Below are 20,194 nucleotides of genomic sequence, written 5' to 3' on the forward strand. Positions count from 1 at the left end.
CTTGTACCCTCAATGAATCCCCAACAAAAATCTCAATGGTATTTATTTCTATTAATGACAACAGAATTACTAAAGGTATTTGAAAAAACATAAAAAGGAAATATCTATATGGTTTTATTGGCAACTGTCTCCTCTAACTTTTTCAGAGTAGTGAAACTGAAAATAAGCAGGCTAGGGCAGACATGACATATTTGGCCAGGTGCTGTAGATCCTGCCTGTCCTTCACCCTCTGTTTCCTATTCTTAGTGTTTTGTGAATGTAGCTCCCACCCTGAAGATGCCTGTCTTGAGTAGGTTAGGTGGATTGATTTAGGAGATTAACCATTGAATTGAAATGTTGTGATAGGTCTCTGAAATATGCTGATGATTATCTGGAATAGAGGTTGGTGTGATCTTTGCTTTATAAAACTGTAATTCTGGAAATGAAAGATCAGAACAGTCTTGGAGAGGCTACTCTCACTGTTCTCCAGAATCCCAGCCTTCTGACAAATAAAGTTTGGTGGACCTATCCCCATCTCTGCATATTGGCTGACAGTGACAGCTAATAAAACCTCTTTGTCCAGTAATAAAACCATCTATCTTAAAATAATTTAGAGCCAGAAGGCATAAATAGCTATCAAAGTATGATTTTTATAAAAGTGTTAATAAAATAAAAAGTGTTATAAAAGCCAGAAGTTAACCAGCAATTGCTCCCTACCTTCCTCTTTGCTTTTACTGGTTACTGCCTAATGGCACTACCCTCCTGATAGGTGCACAATTGTGACTTCTCCCACTACTTGTACAGATAACACTGCCAATGCAAAACCTAAAGACGTGTACATCTATAGACAGCATTGCTATCATAAAGCCTAAGACTGGTCTTTGAAGTATTTTTCAGACTCTGTATTCTGAGGGTGATACAGGGTTCCCACAATTCAGGTCCGGACAAGGGCCCCCATTTTTCAGGCCTAAGCAGACAGACTTTTCCTTTCAAATGGCACTTTCTGAATACAAGCAAGACAGGAGAAAAGCAGTTTTTCCACTGTTTCATGCAAGCTGGGCCTCCGCTGGAGTAGACCTCCCGCTGCTTTTGCCTGGAGCTGGAGGAACTACTTCATTTATTAATACACTCATTTATTCACTAATCAACATTGAAGTTTGCCAAGTCCTGGCCAAATATAGTTCTCAAGATCTCCCTATTTGCAAAACAATATAAAACCCTTAGACACAAAGACCCACATGGGAACTTCCCACTTGGGTCTCTCCCCCACTCAGCCAGAGGCTCTGGTCCCTTCCATTCCTTCTTTTCCTTTCTATCTAATAAATCCTATTTTGTCACTGATCTCTGTGATAGTGTGGGAAGAAATTCCACCAACAAAGGGACTCACTGACCCCAACTGGACCTGTGAATAGCTGTGGGAACAGATCCAACAGCCTAGAGGCTTCTTATCCCAGAAATCTCCCAACTAAGAAGATAATTTCTATGTTCATCCCTCACCAATAAACAAATCCAATTACCTAGCTCTTTTCCATTAAACTATCTTTTTTTTTTTTTTTTTAGAGACAGAGTCTCACTTTATCGCCCTCAGTAGATTGCCATGGCATCACAGCTCACAGCAACCTCCAATTCCTGGGCTTAGGCAATTCTCTTGCCTCAGCCTCCCAAGTAGCTGGGACTAGTAGCAGGTGCCCACCACAACACCCCACTATTTTTTGTTGCAGTTTGGCTGGGGCTGGGTTTGAACCCACCGTACCCACTGAGCCACAGGTGTTGCCCTAAACTATCTTTTAAAAACCCTTTCTCCCAAATTCTTAGGGAGAGAGATTTTAGAAATTGTTTGCATGTCCTCACTGGTGCCTTGCAACATAAAACTCGTTTCTCTGCTGTAACTGCTGCTGTCTCAGTATGTTGGCTTTCACTGGGTGGTGGGCAAGGATTGGACTCAAACAGGACCCTTTACATACAAAAGTCTAAAAGCCAAGTGCTTTTCATAGGTGGAATAAAACAGGAAATTAAAAGTTTTTGTCAGTCCTCATATGAAAAATCAATAGTTTTAAAGAAATTTGTGTTATAAGTTGTTAGAGATAGACAAAGGAATGAGGAGAGGAATAAACAGAAACAAAAGCATATTTGACATTTCATTCCATAGATCTTTAGTCAGTCTCTTCTGTGACTAAGCCAGTTTATTAAGCAGTTCTGTCTCATTCTGGGAGCTGGCATTGAAGAGGAGCTTTTAAACAGAGAAAACAAAGGTTGACACTGGGAGCAATTTTTAACGAAAATTTTGTTGGAAAAAAGTTTGTTTTGATAGCAAAGATGGAAGGAGGGGTGAGAGAGAAGAGAAGGAGAGGTAGAGTAGGAAAAAGAAAGAATTGACTTTAAATACTTCGCATGAGGCCAGGAACAGTGGCTCACAACTCTAATCTTAGCACTCTGGGAGGCCGAGGTGGGTGGATTGCTTGACCTTAGGAGTTCCATACTAGCCTGAGCAAGAGCCAGACCATGTCTCTACTAAAAATGAAAAACTGAGGCAAGATTATCTCTTGAGCCCATGAGTTTGAGGTTGCCATGAGCTATGATGCTCAGCACTATACCAAGGTCAACAAAGTCTCAAAAAATAAAAATAAATAAATAAGTAAATAAATATTTCACACGTGCACCTTTTAAAATTTTAGTTTATGGAATCTCTTTTTAATTGTAAATTATTTTCATTAAGAGAGGCTCTGATACACTCTTGACTTTACGTAAAATACTTGAAATACTATTCATAGAATGATATTCATTGTTTTGAAAGGTTTGATGGCCTATTTGTTTTAATTGAGCACACATGCAAATGAGAGGTCGCCTAAGATTTTAATTGTTGCTGCAACAGAGTATTTGCCCCTCCTGCCATAGATATGGAAGGGGGATATGCAACAGAAGGAATGGCCTGAAAAACAGCAAAACATGTTGTTTGTCTCTTTAAAACATCCCCCACTCCTTTTTGAGAGCTAAAACCTGCATTTTTGCCTTAGGCCAGTGGTCAGATGAGGCAGAGGCATGTCTTTTGTTCACTATCTGGCTAGGGGGATCAACCCCAGTGGGCCTCCCAGGAGCTCACAGGTCATAGGATTGTCTTCAGTGGAGATGGGACAATTGGAATCGTCACCTGTAGTTGAACATTAATAGCCTAGAACTGAGGGCCCCCTCTTTAAAAGCTCTGCTTTTAAAGAAGAGAACAATGGCATTTTAGATAGCAGTTCCAACCTCTTCATTTGCTGGCAAATTAATAAACTGTTTCCTTCTCTTCCAACCACGTGTCCTCCTTCTTCTGAGGCTTGGGATAAGTGTCAAGGTTTTGGTAACATTGCCAGAAAAGCTTTAAATAGACACAGGTTAGCTCTACTTAGGATCCAAAATACTTCCAAAAATATTTCCATAGTTCTTAAGCATGTTAGCTGTTGCAGTCACTGATGGTGGCAAATCAGAGACTGTCTCCTTAGAACTAAGATTTTTTTTGTAACTGCACTTAACAAATGAAGGTCCAACTCCTGTGCCCTTAATGTGAGTGTCCTCAGAAAAACCCTGTGACCTGATGGACTCCAACTAGATAAACCTGAAACTTGAGGCTGCAATGACATTCTTTCCAGGGTCTAAAATGGGGGGAACTGGAACTAGGACGAAATAAAGAGAAGGGATGGAGAGAAATAAAGTCTGTGAGATCTTCAACCTAAGAGCAGAAGATCTTGAACTGGGGGAGCTCGCTCAAATTTCTCCTAGTGAGATCAGGGAGAGAATTGCGCTATCAGCAGGCTTATGTAGGTATCAGTGCATTGACTTCTGATATGTTAGGGGACATCATGGGTCTCTCTGGATCCCTCGTGGTTACCACTTTGTTAACTAGAAAGAAAAAGATGAGGTTTATAATTTGGAAAAGGAGAACAATTAATTAACTAACTAACAATTAATTAATTAACTATTAATTAATTAATTTAGAGACAGTCTCACTATGTTGCCCTCAGTAGAGTGCCATGGTGTCACAGCTCACGGAAACCTCAAACTCCCGGGCTCAAGCAATTCTCACGCCTTAGCCTCCCAAGCAGCTGGGACTACGGGCACCCACCAAGACACCCAGCTATTTTTTTGTTGTAGTTGTCGTTTGGCAGGCCCGGGCTGGGTTCGAACCCACCAGCTCAGGTGTATGTGGCTGGCACCATAGCTGCTGAGCCACAGGTGCCACGCTAAGAGAACTTTATTTTTTATAAAGGATTACACTATGTCACAAGCCAAGAACACATGCTCTGAGGCAGGGATAATGAGAACAAGCTTTTTTTTTTTTTTTGGTAGAGACAGAGTCTCACTTTATGGACCTCGGTAGAGTGTCTTGGTATCACACAGCTCACAGCAACCTCCAACTCCTGGGCTTAGGCAATTCTCTTGCCTCAGCCTCCCGAGTAGCTGGGACTACAGGCAGCCGCCACAATGTCTGGCTATTTTTTTGTTACAGTTTGGCCGGGGCTGGGTTTGAACCCACCACCCTCGGTATATGGGGCCAGTGCCCTACCCACTGAGCCACAGGTGCTGCCTGAGAACAAGTATTTATACTGAGCCGGATGGCTAAATATACATTTTTTTTTAAATTATAGAAGCCATCAATATTTATAAAAGAGAGAATATGCACATATGCAGTTGTGCTTTATACCTCTCATCCCATCATTGCTGAGGGTTCTATTCAGTCATTAAGCTGAGGACAAGAGGGTTCTATTCAGTCATTAGGAGGCTTAGGATTTTATTTTTAGTTTCACATAATATACATTCCAATATCCCCGAATGCGTAATTTATTTTGATCCCACTGCTTTTGGAAAATATGTGCATTCTCTGAATGGAAGGAAAATAGCTAACATCATGCTGCAAATTAGTCTCCTTTTAAGAGGAAGAGAGGGCTCCCTGAATAAGAAAAAGGAAAGGACTTTGATCTGGTACGGTCTCCCTGGAAACAGGCTAATAACAAACCTACTAGCAAACACTAGTGGGTTTTTCTTGCCAAAATCCTTACATATGGAATATTTTTAGTGAGATGTATTAGATTGTCTAACTTGTTTATGGTAAAAACAAAAGATAACACCAGAATCTATTGATTTACAGAGTAAAGCTTCCTGAAAATGTAATAATGTATGTAATCATCTGAGTATAAAATGTAGATGTGTCATGACCAAACATACATGTTTGTGTTAAGTGATGCTGCTACAAACATCATTTAGAGACCTCATATGTTAATCATATGTTAATCCGTTAATCTTGGCCAGAGTATGTCCTAAGGGGAAATGAAGGAGACCTGAGTAACAGGCTAGGCAGGCCGGGACTTTTCACTGGTTTTGCTCTTTTTTGCAATAACTGTAGCACAGAGATTATTAGTAAAGCCTGATGCTGGGTGAAATCCCTGAAGATGTTTGTGACTCTGATTTGACAATTCAATTTGTGATAAATACTGGACAAACTGGTAAGTTTTGTGCACATGTATAATGAGAGGTATGCATACAGTGGCACACGTACTATCAAACATTCACTCAAACATATGAAAAACCTGGGTCTCGACTTACAGCAGGAGTTGCCAGTGCCCATCTCATGCCCCTAGAAACCTCTGTTGTCCTTGGGCAAATTTCTGTACCTCTATTACTGGGACCTTCTTTGTCTCCTAGAGCTGGTGAAAGCTTGGCTGCCCTCACATCAGTGAATCTCAGGGCTTGATATATAAATATCCCAGGTTCTTTTGCTTTTCTTTTCTTTTGTTTCTTTTTTTTTTTTTTTCTTTTTGCAGTTTTTGGCTGGGGCCAGGTTTGAACCCGCCACCTCCGGTATATGGGGCCTATGCCCTACTCCTTTGAGCCATAGGCGCTGCCCTTCTTTTGCTTTTCTAATATGCAAGGGCTATTTTAGACCTCTTGTTTAAAAAAAGGAAGGCACCATTTTTTAAACAAGCGGTCTCAAATAGCCCTTGCATATTAGAAAAGCAAAAGAAGGGCGGCTATTTCAGACCGTTTGTTTAAAAAAAGGAAGGCACCGGGCGGCGCATGTGGCTCAGTGAGTAGGGCACCGGCCCCATATACCCAGGGTGGTGGGTTCAAACCTAGCCCCAGCCGGGCGTTGTGGTGAGTGCCTGTAGTCCCAGCTACTTGGGAGGCTGAGGCAAGAGAATCGCCTAAGCTCAAGAGCTGGAGGTTGCTGTGAGCTATGACTCCATGGCATTCTACCGAGGGCGACAAAGTGAGAGTCTGTCTCTTTAAAAAAAATAAATAAATAAAGGAAGGCACCCTTATAGCTCAGAACACCACTCCAAGACTGTAGGAAACCAGAACACGCCATCCCAAAATACTCTTCTTTGGCACATTTCAAGCTGCTTATTGTGAGACACTATGGCACAGGGGCAGCTCATTTTAAAAAACTGCCTTAAATGTATAAAAGAAATCCACCTTACCAAAATTATCTGAATCCCCAAGGGGGCTTCTCCTAGACAAGTTTTACGGCCTACGAGATTCTTGCCTGCAAGAAAAAGGAAACCTTCATTCCCCGCGCATTTCCTGGCCTCCCCCTTCCACCCCTCGTCTCCCTTCCACTATTCCTCTCAGTAGCTCAGATGCCTTAGAAACTTTAGCCCTTCTTGGAACCTCGTGTTTCTGTGGGACCCTTGTGAGTACACACACATGATCAAACATGGCTTTCTTGCTGTTGATCTGCTGTATGCCAAAGAATCCATGAGGAGAAGCCATTTCTCTCTCCCTTACAATGTGAAAAGGGCGTTTCTCATCCCCAAGACTAGGAAAAACTCCGCTGATATGAGGAAAAGGAGAGTAAGTATAAAAGCGTAATGGAGGGCGGCGCCTGTGGCTCAGTGAGTAGGGCGCCGGCCCCATATACCGAGGGTGGCGCGTTCAAACCCCGCCCCGGCCAAACTGCAACAAAAAAATAGCTGGGTGCTGTGGCCGGCGCTTGTAGTCCCAGCTGCTCGGGAGGCTGAGGCAAGAGAATCGCTCTAAGCCCAAGACTTAGAGATTGCTGTGAGCCGTGTGACGCCACGGCACTCTACCGAGGGCCATAAAGTGAGACTCTGTCTCTACAAAAAAAAAAAAAAAAAGCGTAAAGGAGGCTGAGGGGCGTCAGGTAAAAGAGACGTCAGAGAAGCAGGACTGAGAGCCTCTGACAGAAAGGAACGTGCTGTGAGAAGAGAGGAGCCTTGGACGACGCATCTGCCACTCACACTGGGATTCCCTCCGCACTGTCCTGAGTCACTGTGGGAGCTGAGTAAGCACCTGAAGACCACCCAGCTCCAGACTATACGGATAAGCAGAGGCACACCTTGCTCTGTTGCACACCTCGCTTTGTTGCACACCTGGTTCTATTACACTCCACTTTGTTGAGCTTTTCAGATAGAGTGTTTTTTACAAATTAAAGTTTGGGGCAACCCCGTATGGAGCAAGTCTATAGATGCCATTTTCCTAATAACGTGTGTTCACTTCATGTCTCTCTGTCACATCTGTAATTCTCATATTATTTCAGATGTTTTCATTGTTACATCTGCTCTGGAGATCTGTGTGAAATTATACCCCCAGCCCACAGAAACAGTGGACTCGCTGGGACTAACCGAGGTGCTCAGTGTTAAAACAGAAGGAAGTGGCCATGGCTGGGTGAGAAAGTGGTCACTCACTCTGTGTTCTCAGAGAGATGCTACAAAAGTTTCACAGGACCTCCCTTTCTACAACCAAGCCAAACTGGTTCCTGTTATTGGTTGACTGTAACTGGAAATTCCCCCAGCAACCACCAACAGACCACCTGGGGCCAAACAACCCACCATTTGAAACAAGCCAATTAAGAGTGACTGGTAAATTGGGGCTTTAATGTCATCCAGTCAGGACTCTGTTCCTCAGTCCCGACTCCCCTCCCCCTCCTATAATTTTCACCTTAGTAAACTCTAACTCAACAACTCCCTCGTGGAGAGCACATTTGTTTTACATGGAAGGCTGTGCCTCCCCAGTTTGCAGATTCCTTTTAGCTAATAAAGTTTCCTTTTTGCCTCCGCAAATTTCACTGGTCTTTTTTTTTATTTATTTTTTATTAATATTAAATCATAGTTGTGTACATTAATGCGATCATGGGGTACCATACACTGGTTTTATAAACAGTTTGACATATTTTCATCACACTGGTTAACATAGCCTTCCTGGCATTTTCTTAGTTATTGTGTTAAGACAATTATATTCTGCATTTACAGTTTCACATGTATCCTTGTAAGATGCACCGCAGGTGTAATCCCACCAATCACCCTCCCTCTGCCCATCCTCCCTCTCCCTCCCCTCCCTCTGCCCCTTCCCCATATTCTTAGTTTATAACTGGGTTATAACTTTCATATGAAAGTCATAAATTAGTTTCATAGTAGGGCTGAGTACATTGGATACTTTTTCTTCCATTCTTGAGATACTTGACTAAGAAGAATATGTTCCAGCTCCATCCATGTAAACATGAAAGAGGTAAAGTCTCCATCTTTCTTTTTTTTCTTATTAAATAATAGCTGTGTACATTGATATGATCATGGGGCATCATACACTAGTTTCATAGACCGTTTGTAAACACATAACTTTTAGAAACAGAATGAGATCATTTTGGACACGTCAATGACCCTTTTACTGATGCATAAGCTTACAAATGTGTTCCCCTCTGAAGCAAGATGATACAAGGAAATCGTCATCTGGCATTTTCAGCTCTATATAAAAACATAGAGATATCAATAAAGAACATTAGCATTCCAGAAAGATAACTTCTGCAATTGCAACTTCCCAATTGAGTATGCCACACTAAGGAGTGAAGTAAGGTTGATACATATTATTTAGTGTGAATAAAATTTTATTTAAATTTTTGCCAAAAGAATTTTTATAAGAATGTAAGCAAAATCACATAAATATGTAATAAAACTACACTGAATTTTATGTTAACTATATGCCTTACATCCAAATATTCATAAAATTCTTTATACTTTATAATTTCAGGTTTAGGTATACAAATTTCATCAATTTTTAAACAAATGCCTTCAAATGTATGAAAATGGTAGGAAAAGATAGTATGAAGCATTTTTACAGAGCTAAGAAATAGACAATTAGTAGTAATATGACGTAAAAGTACCATTCTTAGTAATCCTGGATCCTTAGTCCCCACTCTGCCTCAAGAAACAAATAAGCTGTCGTTTACAGATATAACGAGTTTCCTCTTCACAAGACTCATCCATACCACTATTTGTTGCACTATATATTATGCATTTCTTTGGATTTGGACTTTTAATCAATGGAAATCTGTAATGCAGAAGAAGATATTCACATATGAGAAAAGGAAGTGAGAATGTTCAGGGACTTTTTTATTATTATTAAAGTATAAAACTTTTTTCTTTTTTTTTTTTTGAGGCTGGGTCTCATTATGTCACCCTCAGTAGAGTGCTGTGGCATCACAGCTCACAGCAACCTCAAACTCTTGGACTTAAGTAATTCTCTTGCCTAAGTCTCCTGAGTATCTGGGACTACAGGCACACGCCACAACGCCCGGCTATTTTCTTTTTCTTTCTTTTTTTTTTTTTTTTTTTGGTTGGAATTGTTGTTGTTTAGCAGGCCCGGGATGGGCTCAAACCCACCAGCCTCAGTGTATGTGGCTGGTGCCCTACTCAGTGAGCTATGGGCGCTGAGCTAAAGTATAGAACTTTTAAAAGCACTTAAATGAGATATTAACATATTCAGTTTTGTTGTTCTTTCAATAACCACAATTTTCATGGACCAAGAATAAAATATTCCAAAGCACCCCATTATTCCCTTACTAATCAGTAGCACTGAGGCCAGGGATTGTTTTAGTTTTGCTGTTGTCATTAATGGTATTGATGTGTGCAATGCTTCACTTTCATTTTATTTAACATGCATTGTCTGATCTCATCTAGGAAAACAACCAGAGCATAAACTCTGATATTGTGTGATGCTGAATATCTCACATTTATGAGTGAAAATGAGATTCAGTCCGGGCACAGGGGCTCACGCCTGTAATCATAGGACTCTGGGAGGCTGAGGCAATTGGATGACTTGAGCTCATGAGTTGAAGACCAGCCTGAGCAAAAGCAAGACCCTGTCTCTATTAAAAAGTAGAAAAGCTGAGGCAAGAGGATTGCTCGAGCCTGAGGTTGCTGTGAGCTATGATGACACAACACTCTACCCAGGGTGACAGCTTGAGACTCTTGTCTCAAAAAATAAAAAAGGAAAGAAAAGAAAATGAGATTTAAATATCATAACAATATAGAAAATAAGCCCAGAATATTTAACAGGTGAGAGGATGCTGAGAATATTGTGCTCCAGAATAAAATATAATGGACACACCATTTTCTCTGGACTGCCCCTATGCTCGTGAGCACCTGTCTGTACATGCACATGTATCTCGAAGTGTTTTACTAAGACAAAACTAAAACTTATTTCGAAAGTTCTTTTATGATCACAACCACACTCATGTTCAGGTCCTCGAACATAAACTTAGATATTATAGGGGAGCAAAAATCGTTCTCTGTTGCACCTTCTCTTTTTTCTGTATGCTCATGCACTAGGCAGGTAATTTTAGTTTCAGTGCTCCTAAATGCTACCTTCACTAGTCAAATCTAGAAATAAATTTCCAAAGGTCAAAAAAGGCCTTCACTATCAGAAACTTACAAATCCCGTGATAAAGGAGAGCCATCCTCCCAAAACCAGGCAGCACGTTCTTCATTGTAAGAGAGTCCAGTCCAGTAAAAGTGTTCATTGGAGGGCATAAAAGCCTGTTTAGAATCAGAGACAACCATATTAGCTGATTTGAATATTTTCTGGGTACAACATCTTTTTAAGGACATCAGTGTTCAGAATAAGTTTCAGCTTGTCCATCATACAAATTACTTTTAATTGCCAATTTAGAAAGTATAGTCAGATGCCTCAAATTGCTCATTTATCAGGCTCATTTATTTATGGGAAAAATACCATAAACTCTTATTTTTGAAGGAATAAAAAAGCTTAAAGGAAGATAGTTTTCATGGTAGCTTCCTTCACAGGGGATCCATGATCAAATTTGATTCCAAATTAACACTATCATGAAGCATAAATCCCAGGGTTATAACCCACTCAACCTCAACTCAGCACAGACACTATATGAAACTGGAGACATTTTTCACTTTTTCTTAAGAAGTGGGTAATTTTTATGATTATCCTTTTTACACTTGTTACATATAAGCTAGAAAAATGCCAAAAATTATATAGATACAAAAGAAATTATAAATTCCATTAAAAAAACTAAAATTTGCAAAGTGCAAAATAATGACCTGTTATTTCTTCTTTGAATTTTCCCTGAAAAGTTTCTCACACTTTATCTGTCACTTATCTTAATTTTTATCTCTAAGATGTAAATCTTTGAGGACTTTTATGTAGGTTTTACAAGGATCGTTTTAAGGTACATGGAATTGATAGGTCATTAGTTCTACTTACTACTGAGAGTCCCTGCGCTACAAACATCCCGCTGACGTGCAGCTCACTTACAAATGGGGATAATAGGTACCTGTTCCAACTTGCAACGAGTTCAACTAAGAACAAACTAACAGAACCTATCTCTTCATAACCTAGAGACTGCCTATAATATGACTACAGACTTGAATCAAAGTGTTTAACTTATTTGGATATTTGATATCCAGATCAAAGAAAATACAGGAAGCTAGAATCAAGTACATGCCAGTTCATCTTTGTTTCGAAGCTGAAGCAAACTGGAATTCTGAGAAACGCAGAATTTCCTACTTTCTTCCCAAGTTTTCTCTTCAGTAGAAATGAAGTAACAGTTGCGTCGGTACCCAACCCACTTCTCTGGGCAATGACAGCAGTCAGAGGCTAAGAGAAAAAAAAATCACAAATAATATTGGATATTTCACTTTTTTATTAATATTTAATTATTTTAAAATAATTTTCTATTTATTTACTTTTTCTACAATATTCTTTGAGAATCTACTATATATACCACTGTTCAGGCTTTTTTTTTCCCTTTCTTCTTCTTTTTTTTTTGGAGAGACAAGAGTCTCACTTTATCGCCCTTTCATAGAGTGCTGTGGTGTCACACAGCTCACAGCAACCTCCAACTCCTGGACTTAGGTGATTCTCTTGCTTCAGCCTCCTGAGTAGCTGGGACTACAGGTGCCCGCCACAATGCCCAGCTAATTTTTTGTTCCGTTTGGCTGGAGCTGGGTTTGAATCTGCCACCCTCGGTATATGGGGCCGGCACCCTACCCACTGAGCCACAGGTGCCACCCTGCTCAGGCTCTTAATATGAACAGATTATGTATGATACTTTCACTTCATGTTTCACCTATGTTTCAAGGATAGATTCAGAATTATATAATTTCCAATTATTTGTTAACTTAATTATAATGTAATTTAGGTGAGTTTACAAAAAATCGGTATGTTAAAACAGCACATGGTAGCATATACAATGGGGGCATTTGAGGAAACATTTTTGAAAGAAATGACCCAAAGCTGAGCACTGTCCTATAAATAGGAGTTAAACAAATGAAAGAAAGATTTAAAGGAAGAAAATACTTTAGAATAGTTCCTGTGTCAGAAAAGAATATTGTACAATGGAAGAATTCTGATACAGATTTGGACATTTTACTATTAAAAAAAGATAAGCCAATTAATCAGCTTAAGGTCTGATTAGACAGTTTATCAGTGACGTCTTCATCACTACTTGTCCAGTGATACTAGTCATGACACTTGGCAGTCACTCAAATCTTTGCCTTGTAAGTGTTGGTGAGGTGTTCAGATAAGATAAAAAATATAAATGAAGTCGTGTGGGGTCACAGAAGATGATGAGAAAACATGTGGAGAATTGGGGGAAAATATACTTTAAAAATTGCACTTTGAGTTGCATTCACTGGATAAGAAAGACTTAGAATTGCAGAAATCTGTGCATTGTATTCTGAGTCATTAAAGAAGCAAAAGAAAGTTAAAGAGATATGAAAGCAGAGGTTATACGCAGGTAATTAGGATAAGCTATAATATTTACTGTAGATTTTTGTTTCTTTTTTTTTTTTTTTTTTTGTAGAGACAGAGTCTCACTTTATGGCCCTCGGTAGAGTGCCGTGGCCTCACACAGCTCACAGCAACCTCCAACTCCTGGGCTTAAGCGATTCTCTTGCCTCAGCCTCCCAGTAACTGGGACTACAGGCACCCGCCACAACGCCCAGCTATTTTTTGGTTGCAGTTTGGTCGGGGCCAGGTTTGAACGCGCCACACTCAGTATATGGGGCCAGCACCTTACCGACTGAGCCACAGGCGCCGTCCCAGATTTTTGTTTCTTAATCATGAGCACTTATATAGGAAACATAGCTGTCATTTCAGGCTACTTTTTTCTTATTAATTATATATTAATAATTATTTCCTTATTAATATATAAATGATGCACATTCAATGTAGTATAATCATTCTTACAGTAGAAAACAATAAAATGAGGTTAATAGGAAAATGTATATTACCAAGTATAATATTTATTTCATCTTGCTCTTTCATGTAAAACACAAAAGACTATCAAACCTACCTTCCTGGAGTTCTGTGTTGGGGCCTGGGGACACGGTTGACTCATTATGTGCTGTAGAAATGATGAGAAATTTTCTTAATTAGGTATATGTTTATGAAATAATAAAATAGTACATACTTAGTATTAATAAATTGAAATTTTTATTATTAAAGTATATCCTTAAACTTTAGATTTTTGCGTAGACTTCTCTAGAAAAACTTACAATTGAACAAAATTCCCAAAGTAGCCGCCAACAAAAGACATATTAGTCCTAAGGTCCCAGAAATCAACCTCCACGGAGTGGTCTGAAACACTGTAGAGAAAGACAAACAGAACAATGAATTAAAGGACAAACACAGGGGCTGAAGTTCTCAAAAGCAGAACTCAGTGAGTAGCATCCAAAAAGTTCTTGCATTTGATACTAGCTATCTCGTCAATAAAACTCTACAATATGAAGACGTTCCATCAGGACTTCACCCACTATCAACATTTTTCTGCCGTGTACCTTGTTCTTCAGCGTGATTATCCATACACTTTCTTCTGTCTCAGCTCTGCCTCAATAATGTAGATTTACCAACTTTCTTTTTTCTGAGACAAAATCGCACTCATTTACCCTTGTACAGTGTCGTGGCCTCACATCTCACAGCAACCTCAAAATCTTGGGCTCAAGCGATCCTCTTGCCTCAGCTTCTGAGAAGCTGGGACTATACGCGCCTACGACAACGCCTGGCTAGTTTTTCTATTTTTATAGAGAAGGGGTCTCACTCTTGCTCAGCCTAGTCTGGAACTCCTGAGCTCAGGCCATCTGCCTGCCTTGGCCTCCCAAAGTGCTAGGATTACAAGCATGGGCCTCTGCACCCAGCATACAACTAGTTTTTAAATTGTCTGAGAAACATAAGATCTGGGGTGAGAAGAAATCAAGAAGCACCAATCTGCGTTAAATGGACTTACATAACAGATATTTACTTATATTCTTTCAGCAGACTCAGATGATAATATAAAATCACTAGGTAGGTGAGAAAACATAGAGTCCAATAATAATCTTATTTTCTCAAGGTATCAATCTAGTATGTATCCAAGCCAGAAATCAAGTGAGTATGCTTTGGCCCAGACTCTTACACTTAACATATGCTATCATTTTTACAATGATATTACTTAGGAGTGTGCCTTCTCCTAATCTTCAACAGGCTCTCGTCTGGTAAAGGTCTAACTGCCCACGGGTTTGTTGAATTATTACAGGGAAGAGAAAGTGTAGGAACATTCTGGAATTGGAGTGATGACTGGTTCTACAACCAACGTGTGGGTAATACCTGGGGGACCTGGGCTCACTTCAGACTACATTAACTTACGATACATAAACAGTTTTTTTCCAAGAACATTACATCTACTCATATTCAGAATTATTTGCTTAAAGGCTTTTTCCCTAAAACATTTCAACATTAGGAGATTCTACATTAACGTTAGCACACTCAAGAAGTGATGCTGTTGCTAGCAACAGTGTAGTGTATCAAACTGTTAATCAGTGTAATTTTTGGATGTCATAACACAAAGAAAAAACTTTACAAAACTTTTAAGCATTGTGTCATTAATATTCAGCATGCTCTATTTATTTACATGCTGTGATTATGTTGCTCACAAAACCAGGTCAGTTTGATTCTCACTCAGAATTTAAAGATAGCCCTGAAGTCACTTTTTGAAAGCGTTGGAAAAGTTTCACAAACTCATGTCTAAGTTACAGAATCAAGAATCAGGAAAATAAGATGAATGTGGAAAGTGCTGATATACATGAAAAGCCTAAAAATACCCACTGTTAGCAATGTCCTTTTCTCTTAAAACACTGCCCCCGAATTAGTCAATCCATGAAATATCTTTTCTGGTTACCTTTTTTTAAATTTTGTGACTAGGGTCACACATACCTGCCATGAGAAATGATGTACCAAGGTCACTGCAGAGAAGACACGATGTCTGCTTGTTCAGGAAGAACCGGGTCAGAGCATTGGAGCTGAGCTGCATGTCAAGGAATCCTAACGTTGACCGCGAAAAAATTCAACATCGAAAGAGAAAGAAAAGTTTGTGTATTGAAATGATGCTCTTTAGTCATCTACTGGCGACATATGTTGGGAGGGCACAGAGAAGAAGCAGCAAAGCAATCAAATTCTAAGTTTCACCTTGTTCCAGGAACTAAATCACAGGAAATCCTCACAGTACGTTTTTTTTTTTTCCACACTGCGTTTTATTGAGCAGGTAGTTGCAGTAGTGTTTCTGAGCTGCCTCACATTCCCCAGTCAGCTGGGGCCTAAGGTGGCTCACAGTACTTTTGTAATATTAACACCTTGGCCAGCACTAAAAAAGATGAGAGGGAGATTTTTTCTTTTTTTAGTGTTTGAATATCAGAGTCATCTTGAAATGTTACGTGAAAAATGGGGAGAAATGAGCAAACCAAAGGTATATTTATTGAGAATAACAAATTTCCACGCGGAATTTTCCTCTTTAAATAGTAACGAATGTTTATTATCTACCTTGTGAACAACACAATTTAAAGCACTTGGCGTGTGTCAGTTTATTTCTTAAAAATGGCTTCAGAATGAAGATGCATGGATGTGGAGGCAGTCTGGTTGAAACAGCTGCCACCCCACTGATCACCTGAGTTTATCTGGCTGACAGGTGTCCCCTTCCTCCCTCAATGCTCCAGGGGCATCCCTCTCGCAGCTGTGCACCTGTGCGCTCAGTGGAAAAGGACGACCTTCCCCAACACAGAATTCCAGACTCAAGTCAAAAACTGAGCACACCCTACACATACATAAACACAAATGTAGCGCATGTGTAATTCTCTATATATAACCCCTCCCTTTCTTTCTGAACTGCTAAGCCTGGTTGATGCTCTGATTCCTTTTTGTTCCTAGGTAGGCGAATGGGTTTCACATTTCACACACAGCGTCCCTTCCACTCATCTGCACCCTCAGGCAAGGTCATTATTGCCCTGCCCTTGTCCCTTGAAATACTGGCTGAACTGTGGACAACCAGTATCTGCATCCCTATCTACGGGACTTTTTTCTCCTAGAATATTTTGCTTCTATTATACATGGCAGTCAAGAATTCTCTGAATATTGGTCAGCAGGATGGGCCTCTACCAAGGAATCTCAGGATGTAGTACTAGTATAATCCAGCAATTTCAGCCCTACAGGGAGGCAGTTCTAAACATTGTATTCTGCCCTATTTCCCAGAATCACTCAACAATGTTAAGCTCCAGCTGCCTACACTAAGTCAAGAAAACTTCTGTCACATACTGCCTTTCTTTCCCATATTAACACTCCCTTTCCTACCTTCATTCAGTACACATTCCAAACAAACATGACAGTCAAAACCATTCTCAGCATCTGCTTTAGAAACCAACCAGATTATTCCACCACCATGTTCAGCTTCACTTATATAAATTTACTTTTGAAAAGTTAGGTATTCGGGTGGTGCCTGTGGCTCAAGGAGTAGAGCGCCAGCCCCATGTACTAGGGGTGGTGGGTTCAAGCCCAGCCCCCCCCCCAAAAAAAAACTGCAAAAAGAAAAGAAAAGTTAGGTATTCATCCAAAAGAACATCTTCCCTTTACAGGGCCTCTCCTCCCCCAGTGTCCACTGTGAACAACCACCCTCTTCCTCCCCTGTAATTACCAGTGCGCTTGTTCCAAGCAAGTGATGACTTTAACGGCTAAAACACCTTTAAAACTGAGCAAAATGCTACAGAAAGAAACCGATATCCACTTAAGATATGAACAGTGAAGTCGTTTTTCTTATCTAGAAATTTGTAACTAAAATGTTGCAGAACATAATAATAATTGTTAATCATAGGTCATATAGGTTTTCCTTTAAAAAATATGACTTTAAAATAAATAAATGGTAAGTTGCAAAAGAAAAAAATAAACAAAAAATGAGCTTTGTTACAATACTTTTTAAATAAGGAATCTAAGGTTAGACTTAAAGCCTCTTGAGCAAAGCCAAAGATTTAACTGCCTGTAGATACCTATATGAACTGGCTTAATTCATTTTTTCTAGAGGTCCCAAAGTAACTTGTCAGGAAGTGATATTCTACTTACCGCACATCAGGAAATGTTACAGTTGAGGTATCAGGCCAAATTATTCAGAGTGCTTTCAGGAACCTTATGAAGTCGACCTGGTTCTTTAAAGCAGTTTGTTCCTTCCTGAAAATATACTATTATAGCATCTCCACATAGCATCCTTTTATAAAACAGGATATACAATAATATGATTAGTAATTAATAATATAATAATAAATATAGTAATTAACAATACAATAATAGATAATACAATAATATTGTATTGTTAATACAATAATAAAATGTAATTACATTACATTACAGTATAATTACATTATATTGCCACAAAATTATTATTTTTATTTTTTTTATCACTCATTCTTTTTATTAGCAATCATTGGTATTCTTACCAGTACTGTCCTAATGTAGTCTTTTTTTTCTTTCTTTTTTTTTACTGTTAAATCGTAGCTGTGTACATTAGTGCAATCGCCTGTACCTATTCTAAGATGCACCATAGATGTGGTCCTACTCATTACCTTCCCTCCACCAAGACCTCCCCCCTCCCTTTTTTTTGTTTTTTGTAGAGACAGAGTCTCACTGTACTGCCCTCGGGTAGAGTGCCATGGTGTCACATGGCTCACAGCAACCTCTAACTCCTGGGCTTTCATGATTCTCTTGCCTCAGCCACCCAGGCAGCTGGCACTTCAGGCACCTGCCACAACGCCCGGCTATTTTTTTGTTGCAGTTTGGCTGGGGCTGGGTTTGAACCCGCCACCCTCAGCATATGGGGCCGGTGCCCTACTCACTGAGCCACAGGCACCACCCACCACAAAATTATTATTATATTATTACAAAATGTAATAATGATATGTATTAATTGTTCACAAATGTTGGAGAAATCAAGTAAAGGGAAAATTCGTATTTCTAATTGCTTACATAATTATACTTTAGCAATTTCTTGTAAGGTGTGAATAGCTCAAAAGAAGGGGAAAAAGTTTTTTGACTTCTGGAAAATGAAATACCAAAACAATCAGTAATGTTTAAGCAAAAGTCATAAAAATGTAGTTTAGATCCATGTTATTAATTTTTTTTCTACTTGAGGTTGGGTTAGTAATCCTCAGGAATGCATCACCTTTTAAATAAAGTCTTGGAAGTTTTCTTACTTCTCCTGGCATGATAGCCTAAATTATTGTCTGCATGTGTATTTAAAGGAACCTGCAAAAGTGTTTTTCTATAAATTTCCTTAAAGAAGCAAATTTTAGATTGTAGTCATTTAAAAATCACTTTTTGAGAGGAACTGAAGTAAAACAATAATTGTCTGTGGATGAGAAAAGTTTTAGAATTGTCATGGTTAAAGAGAAAACGGACAAAGAAATTTGGTTAAAAATTGGGGCAGGGCTAGAGCAGCACCTGTGGGTCAGTGGGTGGGGCGCCAGCCCCACATACTGAGGGTGGTGAGTTCAAACCCAGCCCCGGCCAAACTGCAGCAAAAAAATACCTGGGCGTTGTGGTGGGTGCCTGTAGTCCTAGCTGCTCAGGAGGCTGAGGCAAGAGAATTGCCTAAGCCCAGGAGTTGGAGGTTGCTGTGAGCTGTGACGTCATGGCACTCTACCAAGTGCAATAACGTGAGACTCTGTCTCTAAAAAAAAAAAAAATTGGGGCAGGGCATATAACACTTTAACTTAATAACCATGATTATTTTTGATAAATTACATCAAAGCATCATAATTTTAGGAATCTCATACAATTTTGGAATACATATTAAAAATATGCTTATATAAACATAACTCAAAAACAATTAAACACCATTTCATATTTGACTATTTCCAATATAGTTTTAACATACCAAATAAGCTGTATATTCCTCTCTTAGACTTTCAATGGCTCTATTTTTTTAAAAACCCTAGTCTGAGGTCAAAAAGACTGAATTTAGAATTTTTATCTAGGGAAGTTTGTCAAATATCAAAGGTCTAAACCACTTGTCATAAAACAAGATCATAAGTTTACTATAAAACAAATGTCATTTATTCAACCAAAGTAATAATTTAAATATTTTAAGGGCAAAAATTTTACTCTTTAACTGAGTTCCAGATAAGTAAGACCTCATAAAGACAAACTGAAAACAAACCAATAAAGGAAAAAAAAAAAACTATCTCACCCTTTTTTTTTTCAGTTTACTCAAAATGATGAATAAATTTTTTACTATCTCCATTCATCTTACTCAAAAATTTTGTTTAAAAAAGAAAATCAATTTTCATTTTTGCAGTAGTGTATGCAATGTGAAGTCTAATTTTAATAAAAATTTACAAACAAATCCATTTAATCTTCATTAAACCGTAGAATGAGATTTGTATGAAGTTTTACAATTTTTCTCTACTTTTATATCTATTCACTTTTTCTATCATTTTATTCATTTAATTTGAACCTATTTTAAAAACTTTAAATTGGGCAAAATTATTTTTTCAACGAAAATAAATTTTTATGTTTTTGTAACCCTTGTTACCAAAACAAAATTTTATTTTCTTCATATGGTTTGTATATATAATTGTTTCTTTTATATCTAGTAGTTTTAATTACATATGTTAATTACCCTGTC

At 38.9% G+C, this 20,194-nt stretch overlaps 1 protein-coding gene across 1 annotated transcript; it reads right to left on the minus strand.

Moving 5' to 3' along the window:
- Positions 1–8,369: 8,369 nt before the first annotated feature.
- Positions 8,370–17,712, minus strand: LOC128562683 (natural killer cells antigen CD94-like). The gene is made up of 8 exons (XM_053557900.1): positions 17,638–17,712; positions 15,721–15,895; positions 15,469–15,576; positions 13,776–13,865; positions 13,574–13,624; positions 11,723–11,874; positions 10,681–10,784; positions 8,370–9,297 (listed from the first exon to the last, which is right to left on the minus strand). The coding sequence occupies exons 3-8, from the start codon at positions 15,563–15,565 to the stop codon at positions 9,153–9,155; spliced, it is 639 nt and encodes a 212-aa protein (XP_053413875.1). The 5' UTR covers positions 15,566–15,576; positions 15,721–15,895; positions 17,638–17,712; the 3' UTR covers positions 8,370–9,152.
- Positions 17,713–20,194: the final 2,482 nt, after the last annotated feature.

The sequence above is a fragment of the Nycticebus coucang genome, chromosome 12 (genome assembly GCF_027406575.1).
Source record: "Nycticebus coucang isolate mNycCou1 chromosome 12, mNycCou1.pri, whole genome shotgun sequence".
NCBI classification, from domain to species: domain Eukaryota; kingdom Metazoa; phylum Chordata; class Mammalia; order Primates; family Lorisidae; genus Nycticebus; species Nycticebus coucang.

What these genes read in the sequence shown, in the direction of transcription:
- LOC128562683 (XM_053557900.1), bottom strand. Translation starts at nt 15,565, where the DNA reads ATGCAGCTCAGCTCCAATGCTCTGACCCGGTTCTTCCTGAACAAGCAG. An exon ending in TACATCATTTCTCATGGCAG is followed by an intron (nt 13,866 to 15,468) that starts GTATGTGTGACC and finishes CTTTCTCTACAG; the next exon opens with TGTTTCAGACCACTCCGTGG. An exon ending in CAACACAGAACTCCAGGAAG is followed by an intron (nt 11,875 to 13,573) that starts GTAGGTTTGATA and finishes TTTTTCTCTTAG; the next exon opens with CCTCTGACTGCTGTCATTGC.